The 18,078-nt window shown below is 41.2% G+C and overlaps 3 protein-coding genes and 1 long non-coding RNA gene across 5 annotated transcripts; 2 read left to right on the forward strand and 2 right to left on the reverse strand.

The window, feature by feature from the left end:
• The first annotated feature begins 271 nt into the window (after positions 1–271).
• otol1b (otolin 1b) lies at positions 272–4,148 on the forward strand. Its single transcript, XM_088428054.1, has 5 exons — positions 272–334; positions 1,172–1,521; positions 1,600–1,689; positions 2,636–2,707; positions 3,255–4,148. The coding sequence occupies exons 2-5, from the start codon at positions 1,185–1,187 to the stop codon at positions 4,139–4,141; spliced, it is 1,386 nt and encodes a 461-aa protein (XP_088284180.1). The 5' UTR covers positions 272–334; positions 1,172–1,184; the 3' UTR covers positions 4,142–4,148.
• A 2,200-nt stretch (positions 4,149–6,348) lies between these two features.
• LOC148415546 (high affinity immunoglobulin gamma Fc receptor I-like) lies at positions 6,349–8,241 on the reverse strand. Its single transcript, XM_088427970.1, has 5 exons — positions 8,150–8,241; positions 8,040–8,075; positions 7,685–7,963; positions 6,920–7,216; positions 6,349–6,821 (listed from the first exon to the last, which is right to left on the reverse strand). Exons 1-5 carry the CDS (start codon positions 8,172–8,174, stop codon positions 6,550–6,552), a joined length of 909 nt encoding a protein of 302 aa, XP_088284096.1. The 5' UTR covers positions 8,175–8,241; the 3' UTR covers positions 6,349–6,549.
• An 894-nt stretch (positions 8,242–9,135) lies between these two features.
• LOC148415547 (rab5 GDP/GTP exchange factor-like) lies at positions 9,136–15,025 on the reverse strand. The gene is made up of 9 exons (XM_088428396.1): positions 14,884–15,025; positions 14,345–14,539; positions 13,317–13,489; positions 12,417–12,598; positions 12,256–12,337; positions 12,063–12,195; positions 11,456–11,547; positions 11,128–11,384; positions 9,136–10,634 (listed from the first exon to the last, which is right to left on the reverse strand). The coding sequence occupies exons 2-9, from the start codon at positions 14,524–14,526 to the stop codon at positions 10,245–10,247; spliced, it is 1,491 nt and encodes a 496-aa protein (XP_088284522.1). The 5' UTR covers positions 14,527–14,539; positions 14,884–15,025; the 3' UTR covers positions 9,136–10,244.
• Positions 15,026–15,954: 929 nt separating this feature from the next.
• Positions 15,955–17,961, forward strand: LOC148415548 (uncharacterized). 2 transcript variants are annotated; one of them, XR_015867248.1, is made up of 3 exons: positions 15,955–16,123; positions 17,244–17,533; positions 17,611–17,961. It is a non-coding gene; the product is annotated as an uncharacterized LOC148415548 (long non-coding RNA). The 2 variants fall into 2 exon arrangements; XR_015867247.1 differs by having other exon boundaries at positions 17,645–17,961.
• Positions 17,962–18,078: the final 117 nt, after the last annotated feature.

Here is an 18,078-nt window from a genome sequence, read left to right on the forward strand (position 1 = left end):
CGCCCGGAGAGTATGCTAGCCGCTAGGCGCTTGGAAGAATGCCCTTCCGTATCGGGTGACCCATGGACCCAGGGCCTTTGCGCCTCTCCGAGCTCGCATGGAGGGGAGCGCTCCTGGCGGCCGCTCGTATCCCGTGTCACAAAAGCACCTTTCTGTGCGCGGCGGTTCCGCTTCCACCTTTGTTGGATTTCGGACCTCCCCCCCTTGTTTTTGCGGCCGACGGCCACATTGGTGGGCTTGTTTTCTTCTCGCCCCGGATCGGATGGACCGAGACAACCCCGAGATGCTTCCGAGCCATCGTCCAGAGAATACGTGAGCGCTTTTGCGCAACTTGGTGAGTTTTGCCGACGTGCTTATCTGTTCGACGTTGCTACGTTGGGCCTCCTAAAAGTACCCGCAAATTAAACATGCTACTTATATGTTTTTACTATGAATTAATATCAGACATGTTTTTCTTTATTATGTGTTTTTTGTTATATTTCCTGGATATTGTCCATTTTTTCATATTTCATTTGTATACTTATCTTTTGTATTACATGTAATTGTGTTGTATGTAATCATTTTTGTATACAGTATTTATATTTTATTTGTTATTATAATTCATATTTATTAAAATATATTCATATTATATTTATACTTTCACTGATCGTATATATATTTGGTTTATCACGTATATTTTTTTTATTTACAGTATGTTTTTGTTTATTATAAATGCTTTTCAATTTATGTTTTTCATCCTATAATACTGTGTAAGTTCTCCATTTAGAGTATTTTTATTCGTATTTTTTTCTTTTGTGCATGTAATTTTTTATGGTTTTATTTTCACAGTCACTCAATAATTTATATATATATATATATATATATATATATATATATATATATATATATATATATATATATATTTAATCACGTGGATTCTATTATTGACCATGCTTTTGAATTTACAGTCGTTATCCTTATTATACAGTATATGTTTTCTATTTAGAGTATTTTTAGTTTTTTTCTTTATTATGTATAATTTTTCATATTCTTATTTTTCTACTTACTAATATTATGTATATATTAATTCATATGTATTTTATTATGTAATAATATATATACATTTATATTTCATATTTCTTTTATATATACAAATATACATATATATGTATAAAGTGTGGTTCATTCTCAGATCTCGCTTCACCATGAGGCCAATCTCCAGTCAGTTGACTCTTCTTACCGTCGTCATGGTTACTCTCACTGTGATGTCCTGCGTTGAACCCAAGACCACAGCCAAGCCCAAGTACCAGTACACCAAGAAACCCCTCTCTCAGGTCACGGTGAACAACCCCGCGGCCCCCAAGCCGCTGCCCACCTACCCCAGCCCTGCTTTCCCCCAGGACCAGACGGTGAGCAACGAGCCCCCTAGTGTTAGCCCTGATAACTACACCCTAGATTACAACGAGTGTTACTTCAACTTCTGTGAGTGTTGCCCACCTGAGATTGGACCTCAAGGGCCAAAGGGAGAAAATGGACCGATAGGTAAGATGAAGCAAATCCTCTTCTAATGAGGTTTATTGTTTTTCATTTTCTTCGGCATTTTAAATTTGACGTATCCAGGGCCACCGGGAGAAAGAGGCTTTACCGGATCGGCGGGTTCACCTGGACCACCGGGAACAAGTGGTCTTAGGGGGGTTAAAGGAGACAAAGGTATTCCCATTTTTTAAAATGTTCGACTAGCTTGCGTGGCTACATCTTGCAAAACCATCAGAAAACTGTGGGTTCTTTTTTCATGTCATCGTTGCAAGACAGATGGGGCTCATTCTACATTGCTCCATTGACCAATAACACATTTAAATGACACACTGTAAACCCCCCCCCCCCAAAAAAAAAAAAAAAAAAAAAATTGCAACTAGCTTGCGCGGCTACACAAGGCCCAAAATGGGTTCTTTTTGCCACGACATCCTTGTGAGCCAGATTTCACTGCACTCAATCTTAGTGTATGACAGATATGTCATTTCATTATTTCAAAGGAACAATGAATATTATTGGACATATACATGTTATGATGCAAGAATTAGCCAATGGCTAATGAAGTCAACCCGATGTTCAACATGCTGCCAACTTGGATTGGTTGTAAATGGAATGGTCCTCCAATGGTTCTGGTCCTACTTGGAGTCGATTTTTTTTACCATTGGAAGTTTTGAATCTGATTAAATGGCCTTGACATATGGCGTCCCTCAAGGGTCAATTCTAGGACCCCTTTTCTTCAGCTGTCATCATCCATCGACCAGTAAAACAGCCTTCTACCAGCTGAAATACATCAAAATTGAAGGGTTTTATGTTTCAAGCAGACTAGGGGAAGACTAGGATTTTAACTCCAGTACACTTCCTCCCCAAAAAAAGTTCAACAGCTGAAGATGAGCTCTTAAAAAAAACAGTAAATTTAATAATCTGTCAAATTCTGAACTTTGTGTTAAAGGTCTTTGGCTCTTTATTTTTCGTGTACAAAATGCACTGTATAATCAAAGCTGCCTTGTCTTGGATCACAACTCTGTGTTGAATACATAAAATACTGTATGAAGTAAAACATCTATTACCAATTGTAATATTATCAAATTTCAATGTTTCTTCTTTTTGTATTTGTGTCTACGAGGGGATAAGGGTGAAAGGGGCAACACTGGCTCGAGTGGATACCCAGGAAGTCCGGGGAAACCGGGTCAAAAAGGTACGACATTTTGACTTCTAGTGCAAAGGCACATATCTATCTATCTATCTATCTATCTATCTATCTATCTATCTATCTATCTATCTATCTATCTATCTATCTATCTATCTATCTATCTATCTATCTATCTATCTATCTATCTATCTATCTATCTATCTATCTATCTATCTATAACCCGCTTTGTCAATGCGTTGCTTCGAGTTCCAATTAATTTGCTCTTAAATTGAAATGAAAATTCACCTTTTCCTGACACGGCATTGAAAAAAATTATATTTGCCAATACCTGCAGAAAGGTATTTTGTCAATGCTCCGATCTTTACATCAAAGGCATTTCACATCCAAGGTAAAGCATTGAAAGACATTAGGGAGCTGAAATTTCACCCAGATGGTGACACCATGTCAAACTACAACAGGGCACAACCAATTAGCTACCAGGAGTGAGCCAGTTACAGTATTGGCGAAAACACTGCCAGAATGATGTGGAAGAAAATGACCCAAAAATGATCAGAATACCACACGAGGGTTCAAATCTGTATCATCCCTGTAGGTGATGTTGGCCTCAAGGGAGCAAAAGGTGAAATGGGAATGCAAGGCCTCCAAGGCGACGGTGGTCAAAAAGGCGAAGCTGGACAGAACGGGACTGCTGGTCAGAAAGGAGAACCGGGCAAAGGGGGCCCACCTGGACCCCCTGGAATGATTCTTGGTCCTAAAGGAGATAAAGGCGATAAGGGGGAGTGTAGCACATTCGGGGAGCGGGGGCCAAAAGGTGACCGCGGAGACACCGGCTCCCCGGGAATCCCGGGAGCGATGGGAATCCCGGGGATCAACGGCAAGCACGGCGCTCCGGGTCCCGTCGGCGTCCGCGGGGACCCCGGGCCCCCTGGAGCGCAGGGGGAACCCGGCGTAAGAGGTGGACAGGGTCCACAAGGCGTTCGAGGGGTACAGGGGCCGAAAGGAGATCGGGGTTACCACGGGATGAGAGGGGAGCGTGGAATGCGTGGCTTCAAAGGGGCCAAGGGTTCGGGTTTACCTCAGAAACGCTCGGCCTTCAGCGTGGGCATCTCGCCGAGAAGATCCTTCCCGCCGTCCGGTTTCCCCGTCCGCTTCGACAAAGTCTTCTACAACGACGACAACCACTTCAACGTCAGCAGCAACAGCTTCGTGTGCGTCCACGCCGGCGTCTACGTCTTCTCCTTCCACATCACCGTACGCAACCAACCCCTGCGCGCCACGCTGGTGGTGAACGGCTCGCGCCGGGTCCGCACGCGGGACTCGCTCTACGGCCAAGACATCGACCAGGCTTCCGCTCTGGTGGTGCTGCGTTTGGCGGCCGGCGACCAGGTCTGGATGGAGACCCTCAGGGACTGGAACGGGGTCTACGCCAGCAGCGAGGACGACAGCATCTTCTCCGGATTTCTACTTTACGCAACCTGATGCTCAGCATCTCCTCAACCGTACTTTAAGTAGTGGTACAATTCATGAACTATTTCGATGATTGCCATCGTCATATACTGTAAATTTATCTCGTGTTTCAATAAACATTCTTTTTTTTTTTAAATGGAGTTCAGTCATTTAAATTGAAGATCATCACAAACTACACTTTGCCTATTTTATGAATAGTAAAAATTGGTGTATTTACACCACTTTGAGCTTGCGGGATTTATGGCCAGAACCAGCCCGCGGGTTTTATATTTGTCACCCCTTACTGAGACAAAAAAGTAGTTAACAGTTGTTGAAAGTTTTTATTTATATAGCTTTTTCCTTGCATCAGTGTTAAAAATTATACTGTTATTTACTATTTACATCATTTTATGGCTCTAAAAAGTCTATGCAACCCTGTTCAAATTGGGAATGATGCATTTAAAATGAATATGAATATGAATTGAATAACTGTAACGGAATAAAAATCATAGTTTGATAGTGTAAGTGTTATTTTGGATGTCTTCTTGTTTTGCTGTTATCTGCCCTTCTTTTTTTTTAACCCTGTAGCTCCCACCAGAGGGTGACAGTTTGAATAAATCATTTGATAAACATTATGACGTAGCTGAGAACTCAGCAAGTAAGTTTAATATGAAAAAACGTGATTTAAAATAAAATGATATTTCATGAACTAAAAACGGGACTTGGTATCGGAATTTTCTGTCACACTTGATATCGATTGATACCAAATCTCAAGTATCGCACGAGGAGAGTGTGTGGGCGGAGCTGAACGCGTGCGAAGTGATTGTCTAATAAAAAGCACCTGCGAGCGTATTTTTCGCTTGCTACCGTCTCATTATCGAACATTTGAAAGTATAATTCATAGAAAGAGTCAAATGAACTCTGACGAACTGCAGCAATGGCTTCAAGCGTCCATTTTGGATTCGTTGTCAACAATTTGCTGGGCTTGTGCCACCAATGGAGTACTTGGATACCTTGGATTCTGACGGTGAATTCATATCACGTGACGGGCCGAGCACAGCGCAAACCACCGGTATGTCGAACTCCATTTTATTTAACTGATACATCTACTTGCTTACACAAAGTCGATGTTGGTTATTAACCTTAAATAATTGATGTACACGGATGCTATGGTTGTTTGATGTCATTCTTGCCATGTTGCTCAAAACCGAATTATCACGTGGGGAAAGTGGCTAGCTTGTTTGTGAGCATTTATTGAATGACGTTTGATTTTTTTCCCTGATGCCCAGGGTTCATTACTGTTGAGTTAAAATTAATATTTATAATAACCGCTTCTAACAAAATTAACCGAGGATCGTCGTGGTACATATTCTGCGGGTTGTCAATATTTATGGATGTTGTAACTGGCTCAAACTGTTGACGATGAAAAGTGTCAAAAGGAAAATCGTTCCCACTGAAAACGTTTTATTGTGTGAAATGGAAAAAAAATTCAGATTCAGATATTTTACTTTAACCATTTTCAACTGTGAAAACTTTATATTTGGTCTAATCAATTTGAGAATTATTTTTCATGTTCCTTCTAATAACGTTTCCCATTTGCTGTCGAGTGAACTTGACAACCACAAAGTTGGCGAAGCAACCAATCACAGCTCATCTGTTTTCGGGGTTTGATCATGTGACAGTCGCAAGCACAAACATGACTGGTTTGTTACCCGAGCTCTGATCATGTCATTTTCAGTCTGTTTTTAAAGATATTTATCTTACATAAAAAAAAAAAAAATACTGGTTATCGTATCAGACATGAACTTTTTACTGCTGAAAATGGTTAAGGTTTATCTTTATTATTGTGTTTGTGTAATATGAAATACAGTGGTACTTTTACTCGCAAAATTTATTCATTCCAGAAGCAATTTCGTAACGTGAGTCTTTCATAAGTAGCGCTTATTACATGTAAATAGCCGAATCCATCCCAAGGCCCCAAAAATGCTCCTAAACCCTTTAAATGAATATTATTAAATTATAAAAATGCAACAGAAATGGTAACACATACGTTAGTGTATAATAATAAATAAAAAAAAATCATGTAAACAGAAAAAAACACTCCTAAACCCATTAAATTAATCATTAATTGTAGCAGTTCACAATATGAATGCAGTTCACTTGTTTACCTTCAGATGGTGCAGGTGTGTTAGTGATGGGTGCAGAGAGAGACACCTTTTTAGCATGTTTAATTTGTACATTTTTGTTTCATATTTCCAGTGATCCAGGAGCCATTTACAAATCCACAGGAACAGTAATATTTATATTTTGGATTATTTTGAGCATGTAAATTGAGTTGAGTTTGAGTTTCATGGGAAGCGCTTCCTGTGCGCTGCCATTGCTAAAGTGCTAACGACGTGCTAACAATGCTAACGTCAGCCCAAAGTGGTATGTTACATATGTCAATCTTCAAATAGTTCCGCTTCACTCCGCTTGCTTAGGCCAAGCTGGGGCACCTTGGCCTTGCAGCTGTACAGTCCCGGTCTCCGTTTGACCAAGTCATAGTTGTCAGACATGGCTGGCCCCAACAGCTTGTAATCTCGGTAGAAATAGTAGTGTATGGGCGGGGTCGGGGGGCGGGCGTTGTACTGGACTCTGCAAATGAGCTTTATCAGATCCACCGAGAGCAGGTCGGTTTCTGCGACCACCTCGAGCACGGGATGCGTCAGAACCTCTGAGAAAAGAGTAGAATCTGTGCTATTGTGGTTCTACTTTACCAGTATTGTAATTTTATGGCACTTGACTTGGCAAAAAAAAGCAAGATGAACTCACCCAAGACATTCACTTGAACATCATTCGAAATCACTGAGTGAGTTTGTCTGGCGTCGTCCCAGGACGCCCTGCAGGAGTACAGGCCTTGGTCCTCCATGTTCACGTGAGGCAAGTTCAACTTTGGGTCGATGCCACTTCGACGCAGCACTTCAACGCCATCTTTGTACAAAATAACCTCGTGAGGTCGAAAAGGTCCGCGGACGCGACAAGTCATGTTCACGGTCTCCCCAGTGGTGAAGTTCAAGGTCTCCCCGACGAGACCCGGGAGCTGCAAGACTTGGAGGATGGCCCAACCTCCTGAGGAGAAAGATGGAGCCAATTGAGATCTAAATAACGTAGTTTGAGACAGAATTTTGGAACCGATTAAGCCTTAAAAGCGGGGGGGTTAAACTCATTTTTGTCATTGGCCATTTAGTAGTTACACCTTGCCTCATTGGGCCGATATGAGAAAGCCGTCAGTTTTTTAAAAATGGACTTGGTTTAAACAAACTGATGACTTGTTTTGAGATCAGAAGTAAATACAACAAATGGTTGAGATTTTGCCAGTTTTTTTGCAGTAACTTCAACAATAAATCAACAAACTCATCCTTTATTTCTGTTTTCAAAACTATCATCAATTTGCTTAAAGTCCCTTTTTAAAAATCGGACTTGGTTTTCTCATATGTGTAACAGAAATGAGTTAGACTCCCCCATGTGCTGGAGTGTCTTTTAATAACAATTCTCCAGGTTAGAGATTATAAAGCCATACCTTCACATGTCTCTTACCGTCCACGTTTATTTCCGCGGGCGGGCTTTTGCGGGTATATAGATTTCCCACAGCCGTGTCCCTGACCCCTTGGCAGCGAAAAGCTCCACTATCACGAAGTGAGCCTTTCAGAGTCAGCGTTTCCCCTTGGTGATCGAGCGTCTTGGATCCCTTGAACCACGAATAATTCCAGGTCGACTTGCGGCCATCGGGAATGCTGCACTTGAGCTGGACGCGTTCCCCGGAGAAGACCCGAGAATGTCCTGACACCGATTCTATTAGAGCTCCGTAGGAGGTCTCTACGAGGGTTTAAAAACAAACTGTGAAAAATGTGCGCTGACCGCCATTATGACTAAACGCAATTCAATTTCATACCCGCTGGGACGATGAGTTGTGGTAGTGAGGAAAGAACTAAAATAGAAAAACACATTTGAGCAATATCAGTGATATATAAGTATATATGTTAGTATTTTAGATTCACTTACCCAGAAAGGATATTGTTGCAATCATTGTCACTATTTTGTTGTCTTGATGGTAGCAAGCTTTTATTCCTCAAAGAAAGGGAAGTGAAAATATGTTTTTTTTTAAACTCTTAAAATAGAAAACAGGAATTCCTCTTTGTTTCATTTCACTTTTAATCTACAAGGGTTAAGTGAACCATGAAGGGATTTTACGTTCTTATTAGGACACCGGAATGCATGGCATTTGGGAAATTGTGTCACTGCCAGGATTAAGGTGTGGAAAGAGGGGTATGTCCCAGTTTGCCTGAAAGTCACTTTTGCAAACCATTGTAATGACTAACCTAATCTGTAGATGTCAGTGTTGCGTCATTAGATTTAAATTCATAATTTTTTAGTGAGGAAATCCATTTTTTCCCCCCATTATGAGGGAGAGAGGTTATGGCACCTCACACCGAATATATACATTGAGATGGGTAGTTCAGAGTTGTCACTGCTGATGGAACTTTCAATAGTAAAATAATCTGCAATTCTAAGTGCTACTTGGCATCTAATAGCCACTTCTTGTGTGTGTGGGGGTTTTGTGTGTGTGTGTGTGTGTGTGTGTGTGTCACATTAGAAAACATTGTTGCCAAAATACTAATCATCTTTGTTATTTTTCACACTAAATCATTTTTCTCTTCTTTTAGCCAGAAACTGATGTTTTGGATGAAAAAAAAACATGTTCAATTGTTAATTAGTAAAGCACAGGAAAGCTTTCCTTTCTGAAAGATGCATTTGAGTCAAACATCAACAATTCTAAGGAAAAAAACACGTCTTAGAAATCATAATTACTTAGATCTAGTGATAGTAGGTCATTTGAACTTGTTTCTCCAATTATACCACTTTTTTCTTTCAGATTTCCCCCAAGATAATCCATAAGTGTAGAAATAGTTCAAAACACTATTCTGATATTACACAATCATGTTACTCGTGTGAAAGTACAGCGGGATCAAAAAGTGTCAACACAGGCGTTCTTCTTTCCACTTTTATTAGTCATCATTGCTTATCACTCACACACCCAGTGATTACAAATAAAACATCTTTTTTTACAATAAGTTATATTTAAATAAAGGAGAATTGACCTATCTCCTATTTCATACAATAACAAACCTATAAGGATGTTTTAAACCTCTCAATACACTCACTGGGCCACTACTTCAAAAAAAAAAACAAAAAAAAAAAAAACACCTTTACAAAAATATAATACTCCACTGAATACTACTAATCACAATGCACGTGTTCATCAAAAACGGGCATTATTATATTTGTAAAGGCATTTTATGCATTCAGTTCTGATAACTCTCAATATATAGTGCAGGTGTACTTAATGTTGTGGCCAGTGCAACTTACTCGAGCTAATTCAGTTTAAAAGCTTGCTCTCGAAACAAGTAAAAATATATGCCGTATATGGCTACAAAATGGTAACAAGAATAATGATTGCAATCAAAATAATCATAAAGTTCAAATGGATATTGCCACTTCAGGGCATACCTGAAAATACAGTGTCTGTACTATCTGTCATTATATAGTCTCCTTTTAAAATCATTCCCCGCCGGCCCCGTTAAAATTGGTCTTTGACGTCTATAGCCGTCAATGGCGGTGAATGAGTTAAAATCATAAAAGTGCATCGAAAAGAGCATCTCTTTTTAGGTTTATGTTTTGATTGCATGCCGAGAAAAGGGTGGTACAACTCAAGTGGAAAATATCACGGGGTTGCCACTTCAGTCCGTACGCACTAGCGGAGGATTTACAAATGTTAAAAAATAAAAAATCTCCACGGAATACACGTATGCAAATGATATTCTCCAAATTCGGTGTTCAAATTTGAATGCCGTAAAATCTAGCGTTGTTTTTGGGCGACAGGCGGGCAACGTTTTGTAGTGGTCAAACGGAAACTGCGAGATGAGATTCGAACTGGCGAGCGGTATTCGCACCTCTGTCGGACATGACAAACGCGCTCGAATGCTAAATCTCGCCCCCCGTCATGATGGGTTCTTCCTATCTCTTCCTGTCTGGTATCAGAAGGCGTTTCGGACGTTCTAATTTGGAGGGATGGACAAGTGGCGGAATTTTTCCGGCATCAACCGGCAAATACTTGCGGCGTTAGCGGCGGCGGCAGGTGCTCGTTCTCTATGTTATCAGAGTCGATGGCCGAGGAGGCGGCGGCGGCGGCGGGAGGGGCGTCGGGCGCGGGGAGCTGGTGCGTCGTCTCCAAAGTGTCAAGGACGCTCTGCACCTTCTGCTCCACTTCGTCCGTCCAGTCGATGAGGTCGCTCTCTAGCTTGCGCGCTCGCTCCATCACCAGTTCCTGCCGCTCGCCCAGGCCCGTCAGCAGATCCAGGCGCTTGCGCACCTGGCCGAGGGCGCCGTCGGGAGACGCCTGGGCCCCCGACATATAACGCTCGAATTCCTCGGAGGTCATGTTGAGCGACTTGCCGTCCAGCTTCTCGATGAAGGCCAAGGCGCAGCACTGAGGAGAGAGTGCTTGTGAGGCAAATGACTCGAAATAGTTGCGAAAATGCAGTAATAACACAATTGTCGTACGCCTAGAGGTACCACTACAAATGTAGTTCTAAAATGTATTAAATCAGACATGGATGGCACGTCACTGTTTATATTCCCCACAAGCTTTGTGCTGGTGAGAGGGGAAAATAAACTGTTTCATACATCAAAAAAAGGTTGAGAACCACTGAAAAAAGTTAGTTGTAGCCTTAAACGGTTTTAATAATGCTTACAATTCTACAGTAAGCTGCAGAAATACGCAATATTCTTTCATTTTTATATTTTATATAGAGGCTCAGTGTTAACTCCAAATGGATCATTTTTGGTCGTTACTTGTTCAAACATGAGTTGAGCAGTTGCACTGTGTGTGTGTGGGAAGGGGGTGGGGGGTGGGGGGTGTTGTTCGGACAATTATGTTCCTGTGTTAGGGTGAGTGTTGTGCGCGGAATGTCTTTGCTAACCAGATTAGTGAAATAGTAGCCATCTTCTCCGGTCATGAGCCTGCCGGGGTTGCAGAAGCGCGTGATGAACTGGATGTTGGACTGGAGCCGCGGGGGGTTGGCCTTGAGCACGATGTAGATGAGCGTGGTCAGGAAGTCGTCGGCGGACGCCGCCTCTTCCTTGCTGACGCGGATGGCGTTGAAGATGTGCTTGCTGCAGCGCGTGATGCACGCCAGCTTGTCCTTGGGCACCCGCTTGGAATCGATTTCGATCACGTCTGGGAGAGGCCTGCGTCAGTCGGGACCGAGACACCCCGCCCCTGGCTGTGCTACATCGACAGGAGCTCACCTGTGATGGCTTCAACTATGCTGTCGGAAGCCCCGGGGATCTCCTCGTCCACGGGGACGCCCAGCATCTCAATGGTGACCCAGTGCAAGGCTCTGAATAACAATAGAAGCAAAATAGTAGCCCCAAGTGCACAAAAATAATACCTGCACTAGAGGGTGAAAAAATCTCATTATTTTTGACAAAAATGGATGGAAAGTCGATTTTTGGAGAACGTCAAAGTCCATCCAAGTGCGGGTGTGCATCAAGTGACTTTCAATTATCTAAGTTTAGGCCTGAAGTAATCAGTTAGAACACAGGTGTCAAACTCAAGGCCCGGGGGCCAGGTCCGGCCCGCCACATCATCTCACGCGGCCCGCGTAATGCCCATTCCAATTCAAGTTTCCGGTCAAAAAATCGCATTTGAAAGTCAATTTGAAATTGCTTGGGGGGAATAGCAAGCGCTTTTTGCCCTCACCCTCTCTCTGATTTCAAAACTAGTTGGAAGTGAGACAAATACACCCAAAATGTATTTTATCACGGTCATCCCGGCCCTCTGACAGAAACTGTAACTGCAATGTGGCCCTCCATAAGTTTGACACCCCTGAGTTCGAATCTCCCTTGTACGAACCTGATCCTCTTCTGAACTGCCAGATCTTTCTTTTCATCATCGGACGTTTCGGGACAGAAAACCTCCTTGTAGAGACGCGTGGTGATGTACCTCTCCACTTCATCCATGATATTCTCTACATATTCGGATGATCCTTAAACGAAAGCATCACTGTGACAAGAGCACATGGGAAAGGACACCGGCGTTTTTGTACCTTTGAATTGCGTGTGAAGGCGCTCGGAGAGACTCTGGTAGAAGTCCTGGACGCATTCGGACATGTCCTCAGCACCCATGTCCTAATAGCGGGCAGCGCAGTGTTGAAAATAGCTTTGAAATGTTCTTGTCTTTACTGTATCTGGATCTATTGGAGCTCACCCGCTTGTAGGCCATGCTCTCGGTGAAAGCGTGACACTGTTTGAAGATTTGCCGGCCGTATTTCAGAGGCTTGAGGAAATCGATGAACTCTCTAGTGGCGTGGTCCGTGTCGGCCGAGGGGGGCCGGCTCGCTCCGGGGACGGAGCTCGGGCTGGATTGGGCATCCAAAGACGCAGCTGCATCTAGGAGGGAGATATACATACGCTTGTAGCTCATCTTTGAGCTTGCTGTGGCAAATTTTAGTCAGTTTTTAAAAAAAAATGTTTTTGAATGAATGAATGAACTGAGACTCAAGAAAGACACGTGAAAAAATGTCTTTGGGATTTAATGAGTAATGCACAAGCTATGAAAATGATTTAAAATCAGTATATATTATCGTTGTCTGAATATTTTCTATAGGATTTATCTCCTGATAAATCAGAGCTTTAAATAGTTTGTTGGGTTTAATACTTCAAATAAATTGGATTAAAATTGTAATTGTCCAGCATGGCGGGTAAAATTGATTTCAGCGTTTGAACGTATTGCCCAGCACTGAGCTCAATTCATTTTTGTATTTTTAAGAAATGACATTTTTGATTGAAAATGTACTTTTACTTTTTTTTTTTTTTTTAAACCCATAGCCCACTTATATTCTTTGAGGACAATGCACATTAATCGACTAGCATAATTAATCGAGCAAAGCATAAAATTATTTTCCTACTGTTTTTAATCACTACATCAAATAGTGAATATGCCACTTTAAAAACATGCAATATATTGTTGCAATGCATAGTTCAACAAAGCCAAACTTTGCTATTATCGCCCGTAAAACATTTACATTTTCTTAAATTCTTGTGTATGGGATGGGACGTTAAATGGAAAACATTTTCCTCTCGCAGGGGTCAGATTAATCTTCCATACCTTTCTTTGGTGGCGTTTTGATGGAAGGAGTGAAAAACTTGGTGACAGGGTTGACCTTGCTGGACCTTTCCTTGGTCTTTCGTTCCTCAAATTTGCTGAAAGGTGTGACGGCGGGCTGCGGCGGGGCCTTCTGCTGTCTGCTTGCATAGGCTTCCCGTTCTTCTCTCTGCAGCCTGCGGCGGATGAGAAATGAGACTGAAGCATGAGGGAATGTTGATGGAGGATTTGGCTAAAGGAAATAATGTAGAGCAGGGCTCCTCAGGCGGGTAAAGACATGGCAACAAAAAATAAAACTCAGTTCACAAACAGTTTGTGCTTTTACGCATTTATCCGGGTGACTCAACTTGAATGTTGTGCTATTGCTTATTCCATTGATTCATCTGCTAGGTATCATGCCTTATTTTTTTGTGAATTTTTTTTTTTTTTTTAATCCAATTTTTCCTGATCTTTTTTTCACGCTTTTCCTGTTATTTTGACTGTTTTTAGTTTACGGTAGTTTGTGTTGTGCTATAATGTTTATAAGTAGTAATAATGTGTAAAAGCATTATGTTTATTACTGATTCTTCAATGGTGTTGGACCCCAGGAAAACTAGCTAGATGGTTCGGCACTAGCTAGCTAATGGGGATTTTGAATGAATTTGGTATTGATTTGGCAAAACTGAAAGGAACATATCACATTTTCTTTTTTTATTCTATTTTTTGTGACACTTCTTAGCGAGTACCTAAAGGCCTTTCTGTCCCGTCTTTCTCTGTTGGTCATTTTTTTATAAGTTTCTCTGACTTTTCAAGCCTGTTGAATGAAAAATTGTTGCCTTGTGCAAGTGTCATAAAATGAGGGGAGAAAAATAAATCATGCACATGTTTGTGGTGCTTATTATGTGAAACTCATATAACTGGTTGTGCATCTGAAAAACAAGTAAAAATCTCATGTATTTTTATGAATACATTTGACACCTCTCTCCCCATATTTAAGGAGTCTCTGAATAAACAGAGTTTCGAAAGTCCAGCTCTTAGGGCTGCAGACGAACCTCTCAGCAAGAGCCCAGTCGTCCTGGATTTGTTTTTGCTTATCTCGCTGGTATTCCTCTCGCCAGCACTTGGAGCACAGGCCCTGCCAAGCCGCGTTGCCATAAAAACCACATCCCTTAGTACAAAGCAGCTCGGACTGGTCCAAATGGATCCCGCGACGTTCTGATCGCTGAGCCATCATCCTTCAAAGAAGACTGCTCGGAGAGCAGGACACGGAAAACACAGTGTCAATTCAAATCGATACATGAACTACGAGACTCTTTAACTCGTTTCTTAAGATAGCTTCTGAACCAACTGTCATCTCGGCAATTGCGCATTCACGCTTCGTCCGCGGTAACTTGTAAATCGACAAACCTTTGGCTACGTATTCAGGGTCGTCCATTGCATTTTTGAGAAATATACATTCAGAATGTAAAATATTGGCATGTAGTTAGCTAATATGTAACAGGCTAGCTACGGAAGCTAATTACAAAGGTACCCTTGGACAAGGGGCAACAATGTACTGAAAAAAGATGGCGTGTGGTTTTTGACGACGTACTGTGATCATTCGTAGGACGGGCAAAGCTGTCGCGCAACGTTGCTCACGCTCCAGGTTGTAGTAAAGTGAAATGTTTACATTAGCCTAACGGATAGATCCTTCACAGTTCACACGGATAGAGTCGGCCATTTTGTCGCTTGACCGGCGGGGCTCTTCTTCTTTCTTTTCGTAGCGCATAGAAATCACGTACAATAGTTTATTGCCATCTAGCGGATTGGCCCTGCAATCGTTTTTTACGTCAATACTAAACAAATGTGCATAACCGAACAATCCCTATTTGAACACGTTTTATATTTTTTGTGAAAGGTTGGAACAAAATAATAAATGCTGCCTAGCAATACACACTAGTAACATTAGCCCTTCTAAAAAACAAACAAACTTCTATTCCCCTATAAAAGATGCCACAAGATGGTGCACTTTTAAAAAAAAAAGTTTGTGCTGAATTGTGTCATTATGCTAGTACAACGAAATTTACAATACAATCCCATAAAGGGACAATGTGTACGATTTAGACCATTTTTCATTACAGACAGCAGAAGGTGTTGCATTTACTATTGTCTGTAGCTATAACACAGTCCCATTGCCACCCTTTATGTAATATCATTCAATGATAACTAGACCTACGATTATATTTAAAACAATGTTGGTCATCAAGAATGCATTTCTTTGCACGTTTTTTAAATTTATAATCATTTAATTTATTCCTTTTGAATGAAAAATGGTCTAAATCTTACACACTGTCCCTTTAAAGTGCAGAAAACAACAAAATACTGCTGGGCCATGATAGCAGATAAACACACACATTCATTACTGCAAAAGATGAATTTTTGCCCCTCCTATCCTTTGTGAACCTTGTCACCTTTCCAAGCACCGATAACATCAACTTCACCTCGCTTGGCATGTCGTGTCATGATGTCACTTTTTCCATTTGGTGTTGCTCCTGTGAGTTCTCTGAAGGTATCAAAAGAACATTAGCTTAGCATTGTGACAATCTATGTATCAAAAACACTGCATGGCATGTGGATAAGCATGTTTGCAAAATGGAACACTGTAACGTGGTTGCACTTATGTCTCCCCTCCCTCCTTTTTTTTTTTTTTTCTCTCGGGGTGGGACCACAAAGAAGGAGAGGTCTGCTGATGAGCCGCTCAAACGGAAACTGTAGAGTGGATATAAGCTAACAAAGAAGCTTTCAAATACTTTTCTGCTCCCAAAGGATTGTTTCTTAAAGAGCAATGGCAGGTAAGAGATCTGCATGAGCTTCTGACATGAGAAAAGTTAAACGTGCATGTTTCGGGTATGTGAACATGAGGGCAGTAAATCATTAGACAAATTTGGCCCGAAGCCGCGCACATCTGCACGAGATACGTCATTCTTTCACTTTTACAACACATTTATTGTATTTGCAAACTTGACAAAGTATTTAGACGGTTTCGGGACTTTGGCGGGGGTATAGGAAGGCGCCAAAAAAAAAAGCTTACGTGACCAAATGATAAGTTCAAACCTCAAACCTCAAACCTCAGGTGCCTCCTTGGCCATGTGGGCACATGGGGGACATTTGCTCAGTCAACAGATGCTTTTCGTTCAAATTCTGAGCCCCTCCATTTTGAATTGATCACGTGAAACATAAAAATGTAATATTAACACCCAGTACCACTCACTTCGGGTAAAGCGTTATGTAACCTAAGCACAATGGATTATATTATCGCTCACCACCAGCAGGAAACCATACTGTCTGCTATGTAAACTTACAAGCACAAGAGTACTTTTACGATATTTAAAGTGGAGGTTTCACAGCTGTAATCCTGTAGAATAGCGGTTAGCATAAAGAAATAGTAGCGATACGAAATACCAGCCTATTTTAGACCCCCATCAAGCCTAACAGAAAAAAAAGAAAAGAATATTCCTATAAATACATACCTGGTTTTTGAATTTCTTGAATCCTTTTTCTGGAGAAATTGCACGTGAATGCTGAAAGCTGAATGGAAAAAAAAATATGGAAGCATGTGGAATAATGCGAACTTCCTTAGACTCATGCAGTATAGTAAAATGATTTTATTTATATGAAATGATAATCAACAGTGTGAAATCACATGAAAGGATTATTATATGTACATATGGAAAATCTTTTGTTTTTTGATAATGGATCGATACTTGGGCTTTTTAGAAATTTGGGGAAAGCAATTGTGGGAGGGATGAGCTGAATATTTGGATGTTGGAAGAGTTTGAATCGGTGAAAGTATGGGAATTTTGGGGGAAATTTTGGAAAAAGAAACGTGAGTTTAAAGTTGGAATCGATAACATTTGAACTTTTGACTGCACTTTGCAATTTTGAGGAAAAAAATCATGTTTTTTCTTCCAGCGCAACTTGGTAACATAAAACCAGCTTTTGCGGGCAGCGTATCCGAAGCGGTGCTCGATCAACTTCTGGACCTAGTTGAAACAGATGGCACCTTGAATTCTGGCGAAGTAGCGCACATCCGTCAGGCCTACAACACCACGGCAAAACAGGCGCGCAACTTCATCGAGACGGTGAAGGGCAAAGGCGACGAACCCAGCTACAGGCTGATCCAACACATTCGGGCCCAAGATCCTAAACTTGCAAATAATCTGGGACTGGACGCCATTGAATTCATGGATATGAGATAAGAAGTTAGTGTTTTTAATTTACCCCTGAATCACTCATCATACTCAGAAACAACATAAGTAACGTACGTTACCTGTTGCAGGGATACTACCTGTATTGTTTCTTTCTGATTGCAGTTTCTCCAGAGAAGAAGAAAAACATCACTGGACGATAAAATGTCTTCTTATTTTGTCACTATGTTGTTCCTATGATCCTAGAATAATTTCTTACTTCAGTCACTTGGGCATTTCTCTTCTGTCTCTTCCCCATAAACTTTTATTCATAAATCTGCGTGGCTTTTATTGACTTTTATTTCCATGACAAAACTATCACTCCACAATTGTGTCTGTCAGGTTCTAGACCGGTGCTTCTCAACATTTTTTTCAACGACGTTCCCCCTGTGAAATGTTTTTTTGGCGCAGAGCCTTTTTGAAATAAAACAAATATAAAAACACTTGATTTTTTTAATATTTGGGTTGTTGACGAAATCACTGCCAGCTATTTTAGATGCTCCTTCACCAAAACATTAAAAAAAAAAAAAAAAAAAAAAATATATATATATATATATATA

This window comes from Hippichthys cyanospilos, chromosome 11 (assembly GCF_059441005.1).
Source record: "Hippichthys cyanospilos isolate Australia breed blue-spotted pipefish chromosome 11, RoL_Hcya_1.0, whole genome shotgun sequence".
Lineage (NCBI taxonomy): Eukaryota > Metazoa > Chordata > Actinopteri > Syngnathiformes > Syngnathidae > Hippichthys > Hippichthys cyanospilos.

What these genes read in the sequence shown, in the direction of transcription:
- otol1b (XM_088428054.1), top strand. Translation starts at nt 1,185, where the DNA reads ATGAGGCCAATCTCCAGTCAGTTGACTCTTCTTACCGTCGTCATGGTT. An exon ending in GGGAGAAAATGGACCGATAG is followed by an intron (nt 1,522 to 1,599) that starts GTAAGATGAAGC and finishes TGACGTATCCAG; the next exon opens with GGCCACCGGGAGAAAGAGGC. An exon ending in GGGGAAACCGGGTCAAAAAG is followed by an intron (nt 2,708 to 3,254) that starts GTACGACATTTT and finishes TCATCCCTGTAG; the next exon opens with GTGATGTTGGCCTCAAGGGA.
- LOC148415546 (XM_088427970.1), bottom strand. Translation starts at nt 8,174, where the DNA reads ATGATTGCAACAATATCCTTTCTGG. An exon ending in CGCGGAAATAAACGTGGACG is followed by an intron (nt 7,217 to 7,684) that starts GTAAGAGACATG and finishes CTTTCTCCTCAG; the next exon opens with GAGGTTGGGCCATCCTCCAA. An exon ending in TGTTCAAGTGAATGTCTTGG is followed by an intron (nt 6,822 to 6,919) that starts GTGAGTTCATCT and finishes CTCTTTTCTCAG; the next exon opens with AGGTTCTGACGCATCCCGTG.
- LOC148415547 (XM_088428396.1), bottom strand. Translation starts at nt 14,526, where the DNA reads ATGATGGCTCAGCGATCAGAACGTCGCGGGATCCATTTGGACCAGTCC. An exon ending in CCTTCACACGCAATTCAAAG is followed by an intron (nt 12,196 to 12,255) that starts GTACAAAAACGC and finishes CTTTCGTTTAAG; the next exon opens with GATCATCCGAATATGTAGAG. An exon ending in GCTACTATTTCACTAATCTG is followed by an intron (nt 10,635 to 11,127) that starts GTTAGCAAAGAC and finishes CTCTCTCCTCAG; the next exon opens with TGCTGCGCCTTGGCCTTCAT.